Source organism: Tachypleus tridentatus, chromosome 2 (genome assembly GCF_004210375.1).
Source record: "Tachypleus tridentatus isolate NWPU-2018 chromosome 2, ASM421037v1, whole genome shotgun sequence".
NCBI classification, from domain to species: Eukaryota; Metazoa; Arthropoda; class Merostomata; order Xiphosura; family Limulidae; genus Tachypleus; species Tachypleus tridentatus.
Genome location: NC_134826.1, coordinates 126,823,039 through 126,842,332, shown reverse-complemented (window position 1 = coordinate 126,842,332; position 19,294 = coordinate 126,823,039). Strand labels below are relative to the sequence as shown.

Below are 19,294 nucleotides of genomic sequence, written 5' to 3'. Positions count from 1 at the left end.
AGGGGTGAAACTCGATATACATACATGCGAGTTCATAGCCGACTGTAAGACGATACAACGTATTATGAGAAAATGATAGAACAGATTAGTAATATGATATAAATTTGTAGATCATGTACGTGAGCTAAAAGTACAGCAATGCAGATAAGGGTCCGATTATGTCTAATATACGTGGATAGGACATACAAGCAAAAATTAAAGCAAACCAACTTAGTAAACTGAGTAAGAAGACAGGTGAACTAAAACTACAACATGAAAGTTAAGAATAAATCGAATTTAAATCTACCGAGAATTATTGTTGACAACTTTTAAGTAAGTGTATTTAAGTGGTAACTGAGTTTTAGAACTTACTTTTCTATGTCGCTAATTTGTTGGTACTTGGCGTGAGACAGTTAGTTACATATCAGTTCATTTACTGGTAATGGAGACGGTTTGTCGCCGGAACTTAGCTCTCAGATTTAATTGAAATGGTTACACAGGCTCGCGAACTTAAGCTTCATAAAGGTTCTTTTGGTGTTAATAACGTATTTTCCATAATTCAGCTATTCTGACTTCGAAAATAATATTCTTTTTTTTAATTATGTAACGATTTTTTTTTGCAAACTTGTAAGGAAAAACACTCTTACTTAGATCAAATTATTACTTCGTTTACCACAACACACATTTTTCTTATTATATTTGTTTGTTACGTTTATATTCTAGAACGGTCGATAAGACTCTCACGTCGCGATTGGTCAAGAGAAATATATAACCAGTGGTTGTCAACATTTTAAGTACAACAAAGTGTGACCCAATTTTAATGAAAATGATTCGCTTATGTCAAAGTACATACGACGTTTCGTGAAAAATCTGTATGTGACGGTATAAAATGGATATAATTTTCCAAGGTAGAAAGCTGATAGAAAACACTGGCTTGTAAAATGATTTAAACTGTTTTTTTTTTTAAATAGTGTCAACTTTACGTAGTGATAATCGATAGTAGCTATCAAAAATACATTACATTTGTGAATATTAACAATCGCGTATTGGTAGATTATAATAAAAAAAACAATATGGCGTTATTATAGTTTTTGATCCTTAAGATCAATAAAAGTAAACCTAAACAGTATAAAAATACTTTATAATTTATTTTTTCACATATTTTATTTATTTATTCAATAAAGAGCCTCGTAGAAACAAAAGAAATGTCAACTCTGCCGAAAATCTGGATTTGACAGCATCTGATGACCTATGGAGGAAACGCCCCATCTACCGACGAACACCTGAGTCAGTGACCAATAATATACAAAGTGCAGCCCATCCATTGATTGTTCGAGGAAACACAGAAAAAAATCGAGTTGCCAAACGTAGGGTAATCCGAATGTTATTTGTTCTAGTCGTAGAGTTCGTAGTTTGCTGGACACCTCTTTATATTGTCAACACATGGGTTCTTTATGACAAACAAGAATTTTATATTAGAGTTGGACCCACTGGTATTTCCGTCATTCATTTGCTGGCCTACTGCTCATCGTGTTGTAATCCGATTACATATTGTTTCATGTACAGTAAGTTCCGCAAGGCTTTTCTCACATTGTTTGGTTGCCGAAAAAAAAAGACATGGCAATCTAATTTTGGAAGCGATCTTCAAACTGTGAACAGTGCAATCAGTGCACGGAATACTATCAGAATAGGTAAGTGAATCATGTCAACTAGTTTAATTACATCACACGAGGCACACGGTTTTAAAAGTCGGCGCAAGTCAGTTAAATAATTTTTAGTGTTTTCTGTGATCAAAAATAGCGGTACTTGTATTCGACAGGACATTTATATTTGCTTCAAATGGCTACTTCGAAAATTTTTTTTCGGCTAATAAGATATCGCCCCCCGCTAGTACAGCCGTAAGTCTACCGATTTGCAATATTAAAATCAGGGGGTTCTATTCCCCTCGGTGGGCTCAGCAAATAGTCCGATGTGGCTTTGTTATAAGAAAAATACCCACGCAGAGAAGAAATCGAACACAAAAATAAACTTGCTTGTTGTTTGTTTTTTTCAATCGTATCCAGCGCGAGGATTGAGCTCTTAAACTCTAGCGTTATAAACAATTATAACCAGAATGGGACGAAATAAAATATTAAACGAATATATTTACAATTCTCTCTATACCGAAAATGATCAAAGCACACTTCAAAAGTTTGTGATGCGTAATGACGTCAGAGCTAAATAGGAATATTCACAAAAATATTTTAAAAAATATATTGATTTTTAATTACTTGTTTCTTAATACACAAATAGATAGTTGTTTCATCGGGAAGCGCTAACGATGTTATCGATTTTAAAATTAGATTGTAATATCATACTAGTGGAACATAACAACTTCATCACTGAGTTTTGAAACTATCACGTTGCGAAAGCTGTAGTTATCTTTCTTGACTTTATCTATGTGTTGATTATTTATTTTAAAATAGATCTTATGAAAAAACATGTAAAATAAAAGCTATAAAGTAGGAGAGTTAAAAACTGAAATTTCGATGAATTCATTCAGATTATGACTACAGTACCGATAAGAATCCATCAGTAGCTTCAAATAGCTTTATGTTATTATTTCTTTTACTAATGAATGTATGTATGCATAAATTGCAATTAAATTCAAAATGTTTAAACTAAATAAAAAATATACAGAGAGCCCAATTAACAAGAGTATATTTTGTGCAAAGCCATTAGGTGCAAAAGCTTATAATCAGTCAGATGTTTTGAAAACCACTACCACATATATTCCAAGAATATAATTTAATATTAAAGAGTGCACGATTTTGATACATCTAGTTCTACAAGAAAATCTGTGTAAAATATCATTGTTATTTTAGCTTACAAAGAAACCCAAATCTTAAATCGTTTTTAGACAAAATACTGAAAATAGACGAGATAGTTATAATGAATAAACATTTGAGATGCTAACTCTGTAATCTATATTATATTACTATTACTGAAAATAGAGATATTTTTCTTGCTGTTTTAAAATTAAGTACAGAGCTTTACAAAGAGCTAGCGATGCTTCTCTCACCAGGGGTATCTTGGAAAGGTTTCCTAGTGTTGTAGGGCTGCAGGCATACCACCGTGCCATTGGAGGGCTAAAATTGTACAATTCTATGAGCTATATTTATATGTTAAAACATACAAGATGTAGTGAAAGTAAGACTGGCCAAGCTGGAGATTTAAGGTTTAGAATCAAGCAGTATAAGTTTATGTTAGAAACTCAAATCAAAGTCCTTTAAGATGTTCAGAACATTTTTACAATAGTATCTTAAGTACCCATGATGTATCGAATTTTGATTTGTACTAATGAACACAAATGTTATGTAATGAGAATTTTCTTACTTAAAAAGCCTGTCACGCTCGACTTGTAATCTGAGGGTCGGGTGTTTGAATCCCAGTCACATCAAACATGTTCGCCCTTTCAGCCGTGGAAGCATTATAATGTGATGGTCAATCTCATTATTCGTTGGTAAAAGAGTAGCCCAAGAGTTGGCGGTGGGTGATGATGACATTCTGCCTTCCCTGGTAAATTAGGGACGGCTAGTGCAGATAGCCGTCGTGTAGTTTTTGCGCGAAATTCAAAAGGAACTTATTTTAAAAATGTAATAGTTTAAATGTTATTTAAATAGACCCCCGCTGTTACAGCGGTATGTCTCCGGATTTACAACTCTAAAATCAGCGGTTCGATTCCCTTCGGTGGGCTGAGCAGATAGCTCTTTGTGGTTTTACTATACGAAAAATACACATTTATTTGCTTATGATTGTTTTAAGTTTTCAAATGATATTTATTTTATTTATAAGTTTTAATTACTTATGGATTTTATATAAGGTGCAATAATTAATTATTATGACTTTTAGAATATTTTTAGAGAGATGTTTATGTTTATTTTAAGTTTATTAAATTTTATACGTTTCTATATAATATATGTTATTTTTAATTAAATAGGATGAAGAGGAAAGTTAAAGCTACGAAAGCGCCACCAATCAAAAAAATCCTAAATAAATATAATAAACAATATTTCGAACCATCTGATGCTTTGAATATTTATATATGAGATACTCTCAAAATTATCACACACACACACGTATAAAATATATCTATGCTTAATCTTTTTCTATTTTCTGCATTATTATTATTATTTTGCGGATTGAAGTTTTTCTTGTTATTTTCAGAGGTTCTTGGACGTAGTGAAGACATCAGACTTTAGATTAATATGACACTGTGTTACCTGATCAATAAGTTTTACCATCCAACTAGTGTACTATTAGGAGTTTTCAGCCAGATGGAAATGGCCTAATCTTCAACACGATGGAACCTCGGGAGTAAAAATGTATCTCAGAACGGTTAGTGTGGGTATTAACACTTTTAGTGATATGCATACCAGCTGTTCTGAGGTGTATTTTTATTTCAAGTGGGTTTGTCGTCGTCAAGAAACCTCGGAAATAGTTGATAAACTTAAGACATACAAGAACAATTCATGATCTCTTTAGAATTTTATAAAGAATATATATTCGCTACTTGAGAAGTACAGACGAAACTAATAAACTAGTAATCTCTTACAAAATGCCGTTACAGTATTAATTACAACATAAAAGAGAATAAAAAATCACGATAAATTTATCTGAATTGCATTTTAAGCACACAGTTGATAATTAAACATGTTGACTTAATAGATTAACAAACATTCATGTAGGGTTATCAAAACGTATAAAGTATAATTCCCAAACTGATGAAAGTGGAATTTTTAGAAGAGGTTTGGTGAAGTATTCGAACACGGCCGTTGAGTTCCAATCATTGGTAAGCATTTTGAACAAATCCCCTTAAGTCACAAGTAGGAGTTCCTTCTAAATGTGTATACAGAAACAACAATATGAACAGCATAAAACACACAAGTTGTATATACATATATAGTCAGGTGAAAACATTCAATAACAAAACACTAACTCTATAACAGAGCACTTTTGAAAGGTCAATTTACCTTCATCACTTTTTATCCTCATTTTCCAATTTGTGTCTTTAAGTGATTCTACGAATGTTCCTCGCATCACGAATAATTGAAATAATGTCAAGTTAAACTCTTTTAAGTGCCCTGTACTGAACTAACTGAGGTTAAAATACATGTTCAGTTCTGTTCTTCTCATGGTTACGTTGTAGATAAAGTAAGAGTAATCAAAGCGAAAACCTTATTCTTTTTAGCGGCTTACAATAAATAAACGAGTTGAAATTATATTAACACTTTATGTTAAATAGAAACCTGAAACGGAACGGTTAAAGCAGAACTCTTAACACTATTTTAAAAAAATAATTTTTATCATAAATTTCACCCTAAAGCGCGTTTGTAAATTCGTAAAGAGCACTTACGTAAAATATCACAAAATTTGCATTGTTATTCTCCGCCGTCGAGAACTGGTTAACATTTTTCCAACGCAAAGGTGATTAAAAAAAGCACTATTATAGCTTACATAGCTTTTTGAAAAATAATCTTATAGTATTAGTTTTAAGCATAGAAAACATGAAATTTTTAATTCTTTTTTCTCTCTCACCGTAAATTATTGATAATAATTTCAGTATTAAGCATTTCTGTAGCACGTAAAGATATTTTTCCTACTAGAAAACGATCAAATACGATATCATTGTTTATTGGATCCTATAAACTTGAGTCTCTTTCTCATTAGCAATTATTGAAGAAAATATCTCTAGTGTTTACAGGTTTGTTGTAAAGGGCTCTGCAGTGCTTAAAGACTGTTTACGTTATTAAGATATTGTAAACAAAACGCCACCATTGTTTACAATTGTTTATTGTAAGCTGGCCTACAGTATTTATTGACTCTTTTTCCCCCCCAGAAATCAACCAAGAAAATGTCCCCACTGTTAAGAAAGGTCTGTTGTAAATTATTATAAAAATAAAGAATATTTGTTCTGAATCTCAAAAATACACCATGAACCACCTGTAATGTTTTTCACAGCGGATATCGCTTGGTTTTATAAGGTTACTATTGAACTGCGCGGGAATATGAGGTTGGAAAAGAAACACAGTAATTTAAAATCGATGTTCGTTAAAGACGATAATTCTAAGGTGTTTCATATTTTCTCTTATTGGGAATTGTTAAAAGATGGCATCGATGTTTTAAAGTTTTGTTGTGAATGTTTATACATTGTTTGTTGTACATTGTTGAAATTGTGCCAAAATATTTTATTTCGACGAGTTCTTTGTGCTGTATAAGTGTTTGTTGTTGATGGTTACACATTTTTGAGAGAATATATTGTATATATACACCTTTTACAAAAGACAGTTTTCCATGATAAAGAATAACTGTAGAAACAACCCAACATGATAATGTTGTAGATGTTAAAAGCTTGACGAAGACAAGTTTGCGTAATAACGAAAAACACTTTGTTGGAAAGTTTGCACTAAGCAAGCACCACAACATCGTGTACAGAGCTGATATATCAAATAATCAAAGTTGAATGAAGCAACGTAATAAAACGTAAATAATGAATACTTCACGTACTGAGCTTGAATAAAAATGAACAAGACAATGTACTTGGAATACATGAGTATTATGAATAAAATAACAAATCTTACAATAAACAATTTGGCGAAATGAAATTGATAAAACAATGTAGAAAATAACTAGAATATAGTTTACAGAATGAAAATTTAGCAACGTAATAGATCGTCATAAAGTTCCAAAATGGAAACCTACGTTAGTTTTAAAACTTAGTAGATTCGTAAGACTTTCACAAACGTGTTTGAAGTGCAGAGAATAAAAAGGATATAAGTAAATAATTTTTATGTTAGGCAACTGAGATTTTTGTTTATATATTATTTTTGTGGTATCAGTATTATACATTGTTTTAAATATCGTTTTTATAGTCCTGTTGTAATAACGCAGAATAATGTTCGAAATAAAATTATTTGATTGTGTTCGTAATACTTTAAAAAATCAAAAAATATATATATATAAATCATGTAATAAGAGAATCGTAATCAAACTTTTGAAAATGGTAGAGAAGTTTCATCTTCCATAAAGCTTCAGCTTATGAATGTTTATTTATTGTGTTAAATTGAATATTTTCAATAAATATTCGAAATGTATAGTGTTTTTTTTTTGGTAGATACATTTAATTAAAAAAAGTGTAGAATAATTAATTCTATTTGAGGCTATACTGAAGTGAAGTACAGTGGGAATAAATCGTCCTATTTTGAGAACAGATACAAATGAAGAAGACAGCAAATTAATTTTGACTGAGGATATATTGAACTGAAGTGAGTAATAATTGTTTATGTTTTAGGATACATTGAATTGGATTGTAAAACAATTGGTCGTGTTTGATCACATATCTAATCTAAGTAAAGAAACTACAACTGGTCCTGTTTGAACATATATCCGAATGAAATGTTTAATAATTATTTTGTCACAACGTATGTCAAAGTGGAGTGAATAATGAGCTAATTCGATTCCACATTCGTCGAAAACGTTTCTACATACAGCTAACCTTGCATACAGGGGCGTAGATCCTGGGGGATGGGGGTATACATCCTCTCCTTCATTTTAGGTGGGGGTATGGTGCATACAATCATCCCCCCTACAGTTTGGTCTGCTGAATTGTTTTATTGCATTACAGGCCTACAAATTGTGTGTTTGTTCTTGTAATTCTCGTGTCTTACCAATCGAATTACATGATTAGACCTAGATGTAGGATTTTTCAGTAGCCGAAATGTACATCTTTAATAGACGCGTGCTTCTAAGCTTTTCGATCTAAGCGATAGATCGTAAGTATCAGTCAGTAGGCCTAAGTATACGTGCAGGTATCGTGGCAACAAGATTACTTTGTGACTGCATGTTTAAAGCTTTCAGGTTGACGTAATCAGAGATTTTCAATTTGCAAATTGAACAGTCCACATAAGTGGTTGCAAAAATCATTCCCCCATCGGGTGTAAAAAATCTACGCCCCTGCTTGCATAAGAACTTAAATTCGAATTACAAATAATTAGACTTAGTTAAACGTGAACATTATTGATGAAAGATGGTAGCATCCAAGCTACAAGTGGGAAAGGAATGTATTTAAGTTAAAAGTGAGTAAATTTAACCTCTCTACAGTTTTGCGTGAAACTCAGTAAGCAAATGAAACTATTTTTGGTTAAGTGCAAGCTTAAATGTTTTCACAAAATCTTTCTAATGATAAGAGAATTTCAAAGCGACTGTTATTAGCCCTATATCACCAAAGGAGTAAGACAGCTTCACCTTGACAATTTATACTAGTTTTATATTTTGGTTCGAAGAGAATAAACTTTATATTTCTTACTGGAGCAGGTAATTGTTTAGAAAAATTATTTTTGTTGTTTTATAAGATCGCAGTAACAGTAAAAAATAGCTTTTTGCTTTGCACAACTCTGTATCAGGGTAACGTATTCCTAGCTTTACATGAATAATAACCTTTCTAATAAGCAAATCCAGAATACTGAATAACATTATATCCTAGTCTTATGAATGGTCTTGGTTAAATAAAGCACTCAAGAAAACACTTACTCACTTGTTACTTTTGAGTCCAAAAAATAGGTGCATTATTCCCATTCCTTTGTAAGTTTAAAATATCAGTTAAACTTACTTCTGACTCTAGATAACTAAAGGAAAGCAAATACAATTATAAATATGTTTTCAAATGGAGCAAGTGAAACTATTTTTTGCTATGAATGAGTTGAAATTAATGGCAATAATATCTTTAGTCTTGAAAATTATCTCTAGTCGGTGAAAACAGAAAAAAACAACAACACCTAAACCACTACTGGTTGTATACAATTCGAAATAAAAGAGATATATTATCAATTGTTCTATATAAGCCCAAACGATAGAATGAACATGCGCTGTATATCCTTAAGGAAACAGAATCTTTCTTTGTATATTGATATATATATATAAATGCTCAATAATGCGTATTTTTAACCCTAACTTTTAGAATCCCTAAAGAGATATGTCAAACTACCGTCTATCCTGTAATAATCAAATTAACCAAGTGATATTATCATTAGTTATGTATAAATCAAAAACAGTGAGTAAAATTGTAATTGGTACTGTACAGTTCTAAATATGTAGATGGCGTTAATTGTAACTTTACGCTTCCGTAGTGCACGATAAACACTGGACATTGAACGAAATTAGCTTTCAATAAAGTTCCTAATAAAGAGTGAGTATGATCAAAAATGATTATTCGCATTTTATATGATAAGAGTTAAATGTGTTGAGCAATAGTGCGTAACCATGGTCGTCAGAATGAACAGGTGCAATAATGAATATAGTAGTTCTCAGGAACGTCGTACTTACAAAGTGTGATTAACCATCAGTTACTTACATAAATTTTGATATTGGAATAGAATTGATGAATGAAAATAGTTTGGTTTTTACACAGATAACAAAGTCACTGACTTAATCACACGTGTCGCCCGGAATTTCTTATAAAGACTCGTTTTGCTTCATTCTATTCGCAAAGCATCTTTTTTTAACATAAACTGCAAGCATTATAATATATGATGAGCACGTTACGTTAAAATAATGTTTGTGTAAGATTTGAAAATAAGTCGATAGTAAAAAGCTTAAGTGAAGTTCACGTGTACGCTACAAATAAACAGATGTAAATACCTTTGTAATAACTATTCCGCATCTTGTCATATAAGGTAGGCGTACTATGATTTGAATTCTTTGGTTTAAACGCTATATCGTACTGTATGTACATATGAATACAATATTCTGAAGCATATTTTGTTGCTCAATCGTGTTTGAAAATGTGATCCGTTTATTTCTTTTTCTGTCAGTCGCAAAGTTACATAATGGGCTATCTGTACTGTGCCCAGCACTGATACCTAAATCCGGCTTTGAGAGTTACAAACCTTCAGACTTACCGCTGAGTTACCAGGAGGCATGAAAATATGAATAATTTAAACTAGCTAGAATGTTTTTACAGTGCAGGTTTTACTTGGCGAGTACAGTGTAAAATAGTGTTGTATTTGTTCACTCATATTTTATTCAGAAACGTAACTACTAGTTATTCAGTGCGATTGCATTATGGTTGTACTAGGGATGTGTTGATTTTACAAATATGACTGCTCCGTGAATTAGTGTTTGCTTGCTGTCCAGCAGTGATCGCCCATTTTCATCACGTGACGTTGCTGAAGATATGCTTGGAGTAATGTGTAACGATTGGAAAAATGAAAAATTGTAGGTTTTTCTATCTCTAAAACGATCGTAAAAATGTACACTTTTTAAATGTTTTATATAAATAATAATTCTACTCTAACAAGTAATGATTGTAACTTGTAAGCTCTGTTTTTGTGATGTTTTAAAGGAAAAACATAATTAATATGTATTTATTTTGGTTTGAACTATAATGTTTGTATACTTGTCAAAAACGTAATAAAATATGATGCTTATTCTTCAAATGTTAGATGAAAAAATTATTTATTCCATAAGAAATGCCACGTTGCTAAAAGTCACTTTACATTAATTTTTTACAAGATTATGAGAAGCAATAGCAATAGTTAGCTGAAGAATCTAAGCCTAAGGAGATATGGTATTTTCATCCTGAACACACCGTTCGATAGTTGGACTAAGCGGCCTCGCGGAGATCCATAAGGCTCAGATAAAACTTGAAAAGTTTAAAAACTTCCAAGAGGTAAGATATCCATTCAGTATTCCCCACTTAGATAGGGGTTTTGAACCGAAAAACGCTATTCGTTATCATTTCTATAGATCACATTAAGCAACACAGCTGAAAGTGTTAAGAGTGTTTAGTAACATTGCAGCTAAACTTTGGATCTTTGCCATACGGAGCAGCTCAACTTTTTTTTTTATCTTTCTTATACCTTAAAAATTAGCTCCTAAAAATGTTCCGGTTTTCAGTAACAGAAAATATAAGGATAAACTAGCAATGAGCATAAATACTGACGTATGTGAGAAAAAGCGTATGAAAAATAAATATCTTTGTCCGATATACCATCTATGAAGAATTAACATGAAACTTAGATTCGTAGGTTAGTTTTCGTGAAAATTAGACTTGATTTAGTGCAATCTGGAAATTACATCTTTCGATGTTACATGTGCAATGACAACTGATAAAACTAAATGTTTTGTTTTAGAAACCATTGAACGTTTGATAAATTTCATTGTATTCATGCCAACACAATATCTCCAGTGAAAGCATGAATTTTAATTATGCTTTATGAATACAAAACAGTAAAATGTGCTGGAGCGAAAAGTTAAGTCATGCGAACCCGATACACTAATGGTATTAATGTTACTAAAGCCTTTCACGTCTAACGTTTAGTTCAATCAGAAGCCATCCCTTAGAGGTACGGTTGCTCATAGTACAAGATAGGTGACGCGCAAGTTCCCTGGAAGAAAAGATAAATTTTATTAATTCATCACGCACGTGCTTTCTCCGACTACCTTTATAAAACTATTAACGATTTTGATATTTTTATTCGAAAAGAATATATAAAATATATCAGCCTATGAATTTTTATTCCAGTAATACGTTTTCGGTATCAGACTTCTCATAAGAATAACTTAAATCTCTAAAACTTAACGTTTCTAATGACTCGCGAATCACGATATAGTTCAATGGAAACGTATGTAGAATTGACACTATCCTAATACTACGGTTTTATTTTTAATACAAAGCTACAGCAGCCTATCTGCTGTGCCCACCGGGGAAATCGAACCCTGATTTTTAGTGTTATAACTTACCGTTAACCCATCGTGGGAGCAGTAATGAAATAATTTTTTTTTAAATAATAAACAACAAATTTTCTCTTAATAACCTCAGAAAGAGTAATTATGTTTACTTATTATCCAATGTTCAAAATATTATTAATGTATTAATAGGATTAATAATTAGAAATAAATGAAAATTACTGTTGCAACGTGAGCAACAAGTTACATCTGAACCGAGGTGCCTAATTTGTAGCCTTCTTCAAGTCGAAAAGAGGCTCTCTTTTATGTGCAAGCATTGTTCCTCATTGTTCATTGTTAAAATAATTTTAACGGACCACTACGTCACGCTCACTTAAAAGTTCGTTTGTTCTCTTTAAATTTCGCATATAGGTTCTCAAGGGCAATCGGCGTCAGTCATTTCTAATTTTGAAATGTTTGCTATTAAACACAAAGCTACCAAAAAGGTCTATCTCTGCTTTGCCCACGACGAGTATCGAAACCCGACTTCTAGTGTACACTAAGTCCCCAGGCATACCCCGTGCCATTAGGGGGCGAGGCACTTTAGAAGTGATAGACTAAAGTGAAAATAGCAAGTCAACGCCACTCGCCCGCCATATTCATGAGCTGTTCCTTACCAAAGAATAGTGGATTGACCGTCACATTATAATTCACTTTATTAATTCGTATTTTTAAATTTGCACGTAGTTGTCCATTCAAATTATATAATTAGAATTTTTATCTATTGAATTAATCTATTTATTTCATTGGAAAATTACATTCCCTCACCTGAGAATGAATTCAGTGAAGCACGAAAGCGTTGTTATGTTTGTGTTTCTCTTCCAGGAAAATAGTTATATCTGTGATGACGAGAAAACCCACTTGTAGAGAACCTGACGATGACCGAGAAAGGTGGAAACGTTGTTCCTCTATATAGAGCTTTTCTACCTATACCAGCCGTTTTCACACATATAGTTTTAGTTTATTATTATTGTTGTTAAGTATATTTCCAGTTGTTTTGTTTGTGTTTATTTTTTTTGGAAATACTGCTAGAGATCTATTTGTGCCAGCCGTCCTTAATTTAGCTAGTATACCCCACTCACTTCCAGCTCTTTACCTTTTAACACTGTGGTTGACAGTCACCTTATAACGCCTGAACCTTTTACAAGTCGAGCATGTGTTCAACGACTCGTTTCAATCCTCCAACCCACAAATTAGCACAATAACAGGTTTGGTTTGGATGTTGTTGTGCAAGAAGCTAAACAATGGGTTAACTGTGCTCTCCTTACCACAGGTATCGAAACCAGATTTTTTATCGTCCTAATTCTCCAGATTTACCACTGAGTCGCTTGGAGAAGTAGAGTAATAAATTTTATAATGGAGCTTAACTACATTACATGGTAAATAGTTCTTTCTTTGTAAAAATCTATTATTTATTCGAGATTTTCATAGAAAGGTGGGACAGACGTAAGCGTACGTACTTGCGACAGTAACATTCAATGTTCGATTCCCATGTAATTTTATGTTAAAAACAAACAAACAAACCAAAGAGAGAATATTTGCTAATATTGTTATAGGATAAATCTACCTTATTTAAATTTTAAAAAGCTATTAAAATTAATTCTTATATGTTCTAAGAAAAGGTTACACATAAGATGTTTTGAACGAATGACAAATCTCTAATGTAATGGCAACATTTTTTTTAAATTCTATGATTCAGTTCTATTATTATGAATAATGTTACAAAGTTTAAAAATGTCTGTTAGGTTTTAAAATTAAACAAATTATTATTTTAGGTGTAAAATTTGTGATAAATGAAAATTATCTAAAGTGCAAATGTCTTTTCTAAATTTATCTCAATTTGTCCATCACAGATTCAAAACAAGGAGCATATAAAATACTGTTTCACATCTATCTTCTGTTTATCATAAGTCACTGGCCGAGAAGCCTTTTTGTACAACACCAGAACTCGTCATTTAGGCTGGACGATAAGGAAAGAAGGAGTCTTTACAACGATAGTTATATAGATCTAGGCTTCAGATTAATAGAAATGTGAGGAAAACATGTGCAATTAATATAATGTTTATTACAAATTTTAGGCCTACTGGTTTACAATGCTTCTATAGCTTTCGACGTTTCAAAAAATACCTTTAAAGTATTATACTCCATATATAATCAGTGTTTCAGAGAATATTTTGTTTATCGTCATCCAAAACAGCTAACTACTTATGGCATTGTACGAAAGACCTCTTAGGCAGTGATTTGTGAAAGACAGAAGATCGATCTAAAATGCTTCTTGTATAACAAATATACAGTAGCTAAATTGCAATTAACGTGACTTTTTTATCCTAATTTTAAACATTTCAGTTTTTAATACATCGTTGAAACCGTAACTTCTAAAATCCTCTTTTCTTTAAATCCTTACCTTGTCAATATGTAGAGGATTCTGATTTATTCAAACAAGAATTTAATAGATTAGATTTTCTATCCCGTAATTTCACAAGCGCAAAAAATAAGGAAATTTTTATACTATGCATGGCTAGATATTTGATTAATTGAACGGATCTAAGACGATATCATGTTAAAAACTTGTTTATAGAACATGATATCTTACTAGTTTGGTACTGAGTGAAACTAAAAAAGTCTTTGTTCATGGTTTAAAATTTAGTATACACGAGAAGCTAAAATTTGAAGATTCATTCTTTTACAATTCTACACAGTTTTTACAACTATCTTCGAAAATCCTACTTGGTCAGAAATTGGAGTCTTTGGGTAACTAGGATTTGAGTGATAACAGCAATAGGTATTGAAAACAATCTTCTGCATTTAGGAGTTTTTTCAGTTATGCAGTAAGAAAATTTCACGTTAAAGAATTCTTAAGCCTTGCGAAATAATACTGTATTATAAATTAGTAAGTTTATCGATAGCACATTTTCAATAGTTAAAAACAAAAACATATCTTCTGTGTATTGTGGTTTCTTTCGCTCCTTATGGGCCCGGCATGGCCAAGCGTGTTAAGGCGTGCGACTCGTAATCTGAGGGTCGCGGGTTCGCATCCCTATCGCGCCAAACATGCTCGCCCTTTCAGCCGTGGTGGCGTGATAATGTGTCGGTCAATCCCACTATTCGTTGGTAAAAGAGCAGCCCAAGAGTTGGCGGTGATTGGTGATGACTAGCTGCATTCCCTTTAGTCTTACACTGTTAAATTAGGGAAGGCTAGCACAGATAACCCTCGAGTAGCTTTGTACGAAATTCAAAAATGAACAATCGCTTCTTATGAATCCATAGCATGCATTTAAATTATCCATTTTTTTCTACGTACAGTTTGGGCATATTTAAAAAAAATAGCTGATTTTCCTGAAAATTTTGTTTTACCGACAGATAATTAATGATTCATGTGAAAAAATAACATATACGTTCTTATTTTCCGTATCAAACATAGTGAACATTTATATAATTTATGTTTCATGTAACGCGAAGGATATGTGCTAGCTGCTTAAAAACTTTTCTATAATGCTCATGTGTAAGTAAAATGGATCTTTATACACGCCTTTAAAAATACGTAATAACGAATTCTTTTTCCCAAAGAGTTTTCCTTTAAAGTTTTCTTTTACTAATGAAAACGTTTTTTTCAAAAAATATTGTTTTTCTTTTTCGTCTCATCGAATGCTTAGCTTGAAATATAAATATCTAAGGTGTTTTAATCAGTTATATTCTTGTATTCTTACACTTGTTGTAATTGTAATCCACACATTATTAAGGTAATGGCGTATATTTTTCTTATAGCAAAGCCACATCGGGCTATTTGCTGAGCTCACCGAGGGGAATCGAACTCCTGATTTTAGCGTTGTAAATCTATAGACTTACCAATCTACTAGCGGGGTGAAGGTAATAGCATCCAGCAACTTTTTCTGCTTCCTCAGACAACAATGACGTCTCACGTAATTTACTCACTTCAGGGTCATTTTCCTGCTCGGTAATAAACTTTGATCGGTTCGATGGTTCAACTCCGGAATGTGTATCAGGTATAGGCAGAGACATTTTTGTCTTACATGAAATATCCTTATTGTTAGCCATAAAAAAAGTGAACTCATCTTCATTGAAGTTGCTGAAGGGGATATCTTCTAGATCTTCATTTAAATCAAATTTTCTGGTCAATGGGTTTGACATCATCAAGTCTCTTCAATTGAGAATCTTTTGTTCATTTTTTCCCTGAAGTTCCTTTTTTCACAATCATCCTCTTTGCAGGGTTCCAAGGACACAATAGGGTTCGTGATGACTTTGGTCGTTTCCTAGTAATAACCAAATTCCCTCTACTGGAAAAATGGATTGGACACCCACTCTTACAGGTTCGAAAACAATGCCTGACTTTAACTTCCCAAACTGGAGAGGAACATTCACAAGGCCTAACTTTACATCCTTAATAAGTACATTGGCTTCAGCTGAAGACAGAATATTCTCTTGTAATAAAGACTGAGAGATTCTGGTATCTCTCAACATTTTTTTGGGTTGTAAGATCACATCGTTATCTATCAGTAACACAACTCTATTTGAGCTAAAGAGTTCATGTTCCTCCATAAATTCTGGATCTAATCTTCTCACTTTTACTGAACTTTTAGCACTCAAGGGCTTAACAGAGCCTTTCACTTTGGTAAAGTCCACTTTCTTTCCTTTGTTTGTTTGAAGAACCCAACATTCAGATATGATGTACCATTTTCTCTTACAGTAACTACACAAAAAAACATCTTTTGTTGGATCTAATTTGCTTGACCTAGAAGAACCAGAACTAAAAGGCTTATTGGAATTCTTTAAGTCTGGGTCCTCTGATAAAAAATTGGTCACTCGCTCAAATCCTACTTGTAAGCATGTTATAATTTTGAGTACCTTTTTCTGAACTCAGTTTATATGTATCATCCGTCATTATCGCTGCTTGGCTTAAATTTTCGAACTTGTGCTCATCCAAGAGTGTTCTTATTTCTGAGTGGATACACTGTCAAAATTTTTCTATCAAAATAAGCTGCCTCAGATGGTCAAAATTTTTATATATTTTTTTTAAGTAATAGTAACCTGTCAGACAGTTGTTCTCTCTCTACAACAAATTCAACGTATGTTTGGTCTTCTATTTTTTGGATTTTCTAACTTTCTACCTATAGGCTTCTGGCAACAACTCATAGCCTTCAAAATTGTTTGTTTAACAATGCCATAGTCACTCCTTCGTTCTGGTAAAAAATGCTGAAATATTTCCCTGTCTTTACCAATCAGCACACTCTATAATAACAGAATACAAATACCGTTTGACCGTTTCAGACTAACAGCAACATTTACAGAATGTAAGAAGAATGTATCGGTCTCTTTTCCCTAAAGTTTTGGCTCTAGTCTCACATCTTTGGTTGTAACAAAACTGTTATTACTAGATGATTCCGGAGCAATGGAGTTTAGTTGGTTGGTTGTTTAGAATTAAGCACAGAACCACACAATGGGCCAACTGTGCCCTGCTTACCACGGCGTGAGTCCGCAGAAATTTCGCTATACCACTGGGGATGGGGGGGGGAGAGTTTGACTTACTAGCTAATTCCAATTCCTTTAATTTAGTCTACATTTAATTGTTTTTGTTATTCTGGTTCTAATTGCTTTTATTCACTTGCATCTCCACTAAGCACCTCTTCTTTAGCTAAACATTTAACCACTGATCTCCTGACTTACTTCTTTCTAATCAAAATCGTAATATTTAACTGATGGTGCTTAACTAATAACATTAAGTCAGATTTTCTTCATACTTTTCTAGGGTGAGGTTTTATAAAACTTTATCTACTTTAAACACCACATTGGCTGCTTGCTGGTTTCACTTAAAATTCTAAATCAAAAATCCAATTTACTTTAGTTTATTTACAACTTATAAATAAACAACGACTGATTTGTATTAATTTCAGATCCCAGACGGGACCCCAGATTTTGTTACCGTGGAAATTAACAATCGGGAGCCAACAAACAAGACAGAGCTAATTTACAGTAATAATTATTCCATATTTATTAAATCACAATAAGAAACTTTAATGTGACAATAATCATACTGTTATTAATTTAACAATATTTACATCATTATAAAGCAATATCAACACAATCACAAAAATACTGAAACTTAACTGACCTTGTCAAGAATCAAAATTTCTTAGTACAATATGCCTTAACAAGTCCAATTTCGCCATCATACACAGTTCTAGGTTGTTTTTTTCTTTTAACCGTCATATACAATTCCAGATTTTATAGAAGCTCGAATGTGGTAACTTTCGGCAATAGATTAGATCTCTGCAGAAAGCACTAACTTCACACAACCCTTAGAGACATTTATATACGAGGGCTGTTCAAAAAATACGCGGACTGTTTGAATTGCGCGGCTCCAGTTGGTTCCAGGGGAATACACTTGGTGTCGCTAGGTTTGCACAGATCAGCTGATTACGACGCCATTTCCCGATTGCAGATATCTTCATTTGTGTATTAGCTACGCGGTTTTAAGTGAAGTGCGATTTTTTCGTTTGGCGGATTTCAGAATGAATGACCTGAAGGAGCAACGACTTGCTGTGAAATTTTGTGTTAAACTTGGAAAATTTGCGACTGAAACTTTTGCTATGCTTAACACGGCTTACGGTGATGTTGCTATGAAGCGTACGGCATGTTTCAAGTGGCATGAACGTTTTAAGGATGGTCGACAGTTTATTGAAGATGATGAGCGTCCTGGACGTCCTTCCACGTCAACTGACGACCCACACGTCGACAAAATCAACACCCTGGTGTGGGCAAATCGACGTTTGACTGTCAGGGAACTTGCTGAAGAGTGTGGGATATCAGTTGGATCTTGTTACGAGATTTTGACCGAAAAATTGAAGATGCACCGCGTTGCTGCGAAATTCAGCCCTCAGGACTCGTGAGTTTTTGGCCAAACACTCGATCACTGTTCTTCCCCACCCACCCCTACTCACCTGACCTTGCCCCTTGCGATTTTTTCTTGTTCCCCAAACTCAAAAGACCCTTGAAAGGAAGAAGATTTGAGACAATTCCCGAGATTAAGGCAAATGCGACGAAGGAGCTGGAGGACATTACAAAAGAAGCGTACCAGGACTGTTTCAACAAGTGGAAACACCGTTGGGATAAGTGTGTGCGTTGGGGAGGAGAGTACTTTGAAGGGATCCCAGACCTGTAACTTCTAAATACAGTACATTTTGTTTTATGACGTCAGTCCGTGTATTTGTTTAACAGCCCTCGTACTACTATAGAACTCTCTAAACTTTTAAACTGTGTAAAACTTCTGCACGTGAATGTCATTACATACTCTCTGGAAAGTTCCAATCTAGTAAGTTCGATGATCTCCAAACTGCATTCCAGGAGTTTTAGCACTTCACAGATTTCTTAGTCTAAGTCACAAGCGTTCCAGAATACTCAATAATTTTTTTTTGTAGTTCAAGAATATTCAATGAAGATCAATCATGTTAATTATGCTAAGGATTCTGCCCAGGTTTATTTGACTTTTAAATTCTGATCAGATATTAAGTTCAATATTAGAAATAATAAAAGTTAC

The 19,294-nt window shown here is 33.1% G+C and overlaps 1 protein-coding gene across 1 annotated transcript in view; it reads left to right on the top strand.

The window, feature by feature from the left end:
- Positions 1-4,220, top strand: part of LOC143245605 (cholecystokinin receptor type A-like) — a 60,336-nt gene extending 56,116 nt beyond the window's left edge. The window contains exons 4-5 of the mRNA XM_076491961.1: positions 1,174-1,670; positions 4,186-4,220. Coding sequence (XP_076348076.1) covers positions 1,174-1,670; positions 4,186-4,220 — 532 coding nt within the window. The remainder of the gene's footprint in view (positions 1-1,173; positions 1,671-4,185) is intronic.
- Positions 4,221-19,294: the final 15,074 nt, after the last annotated feature.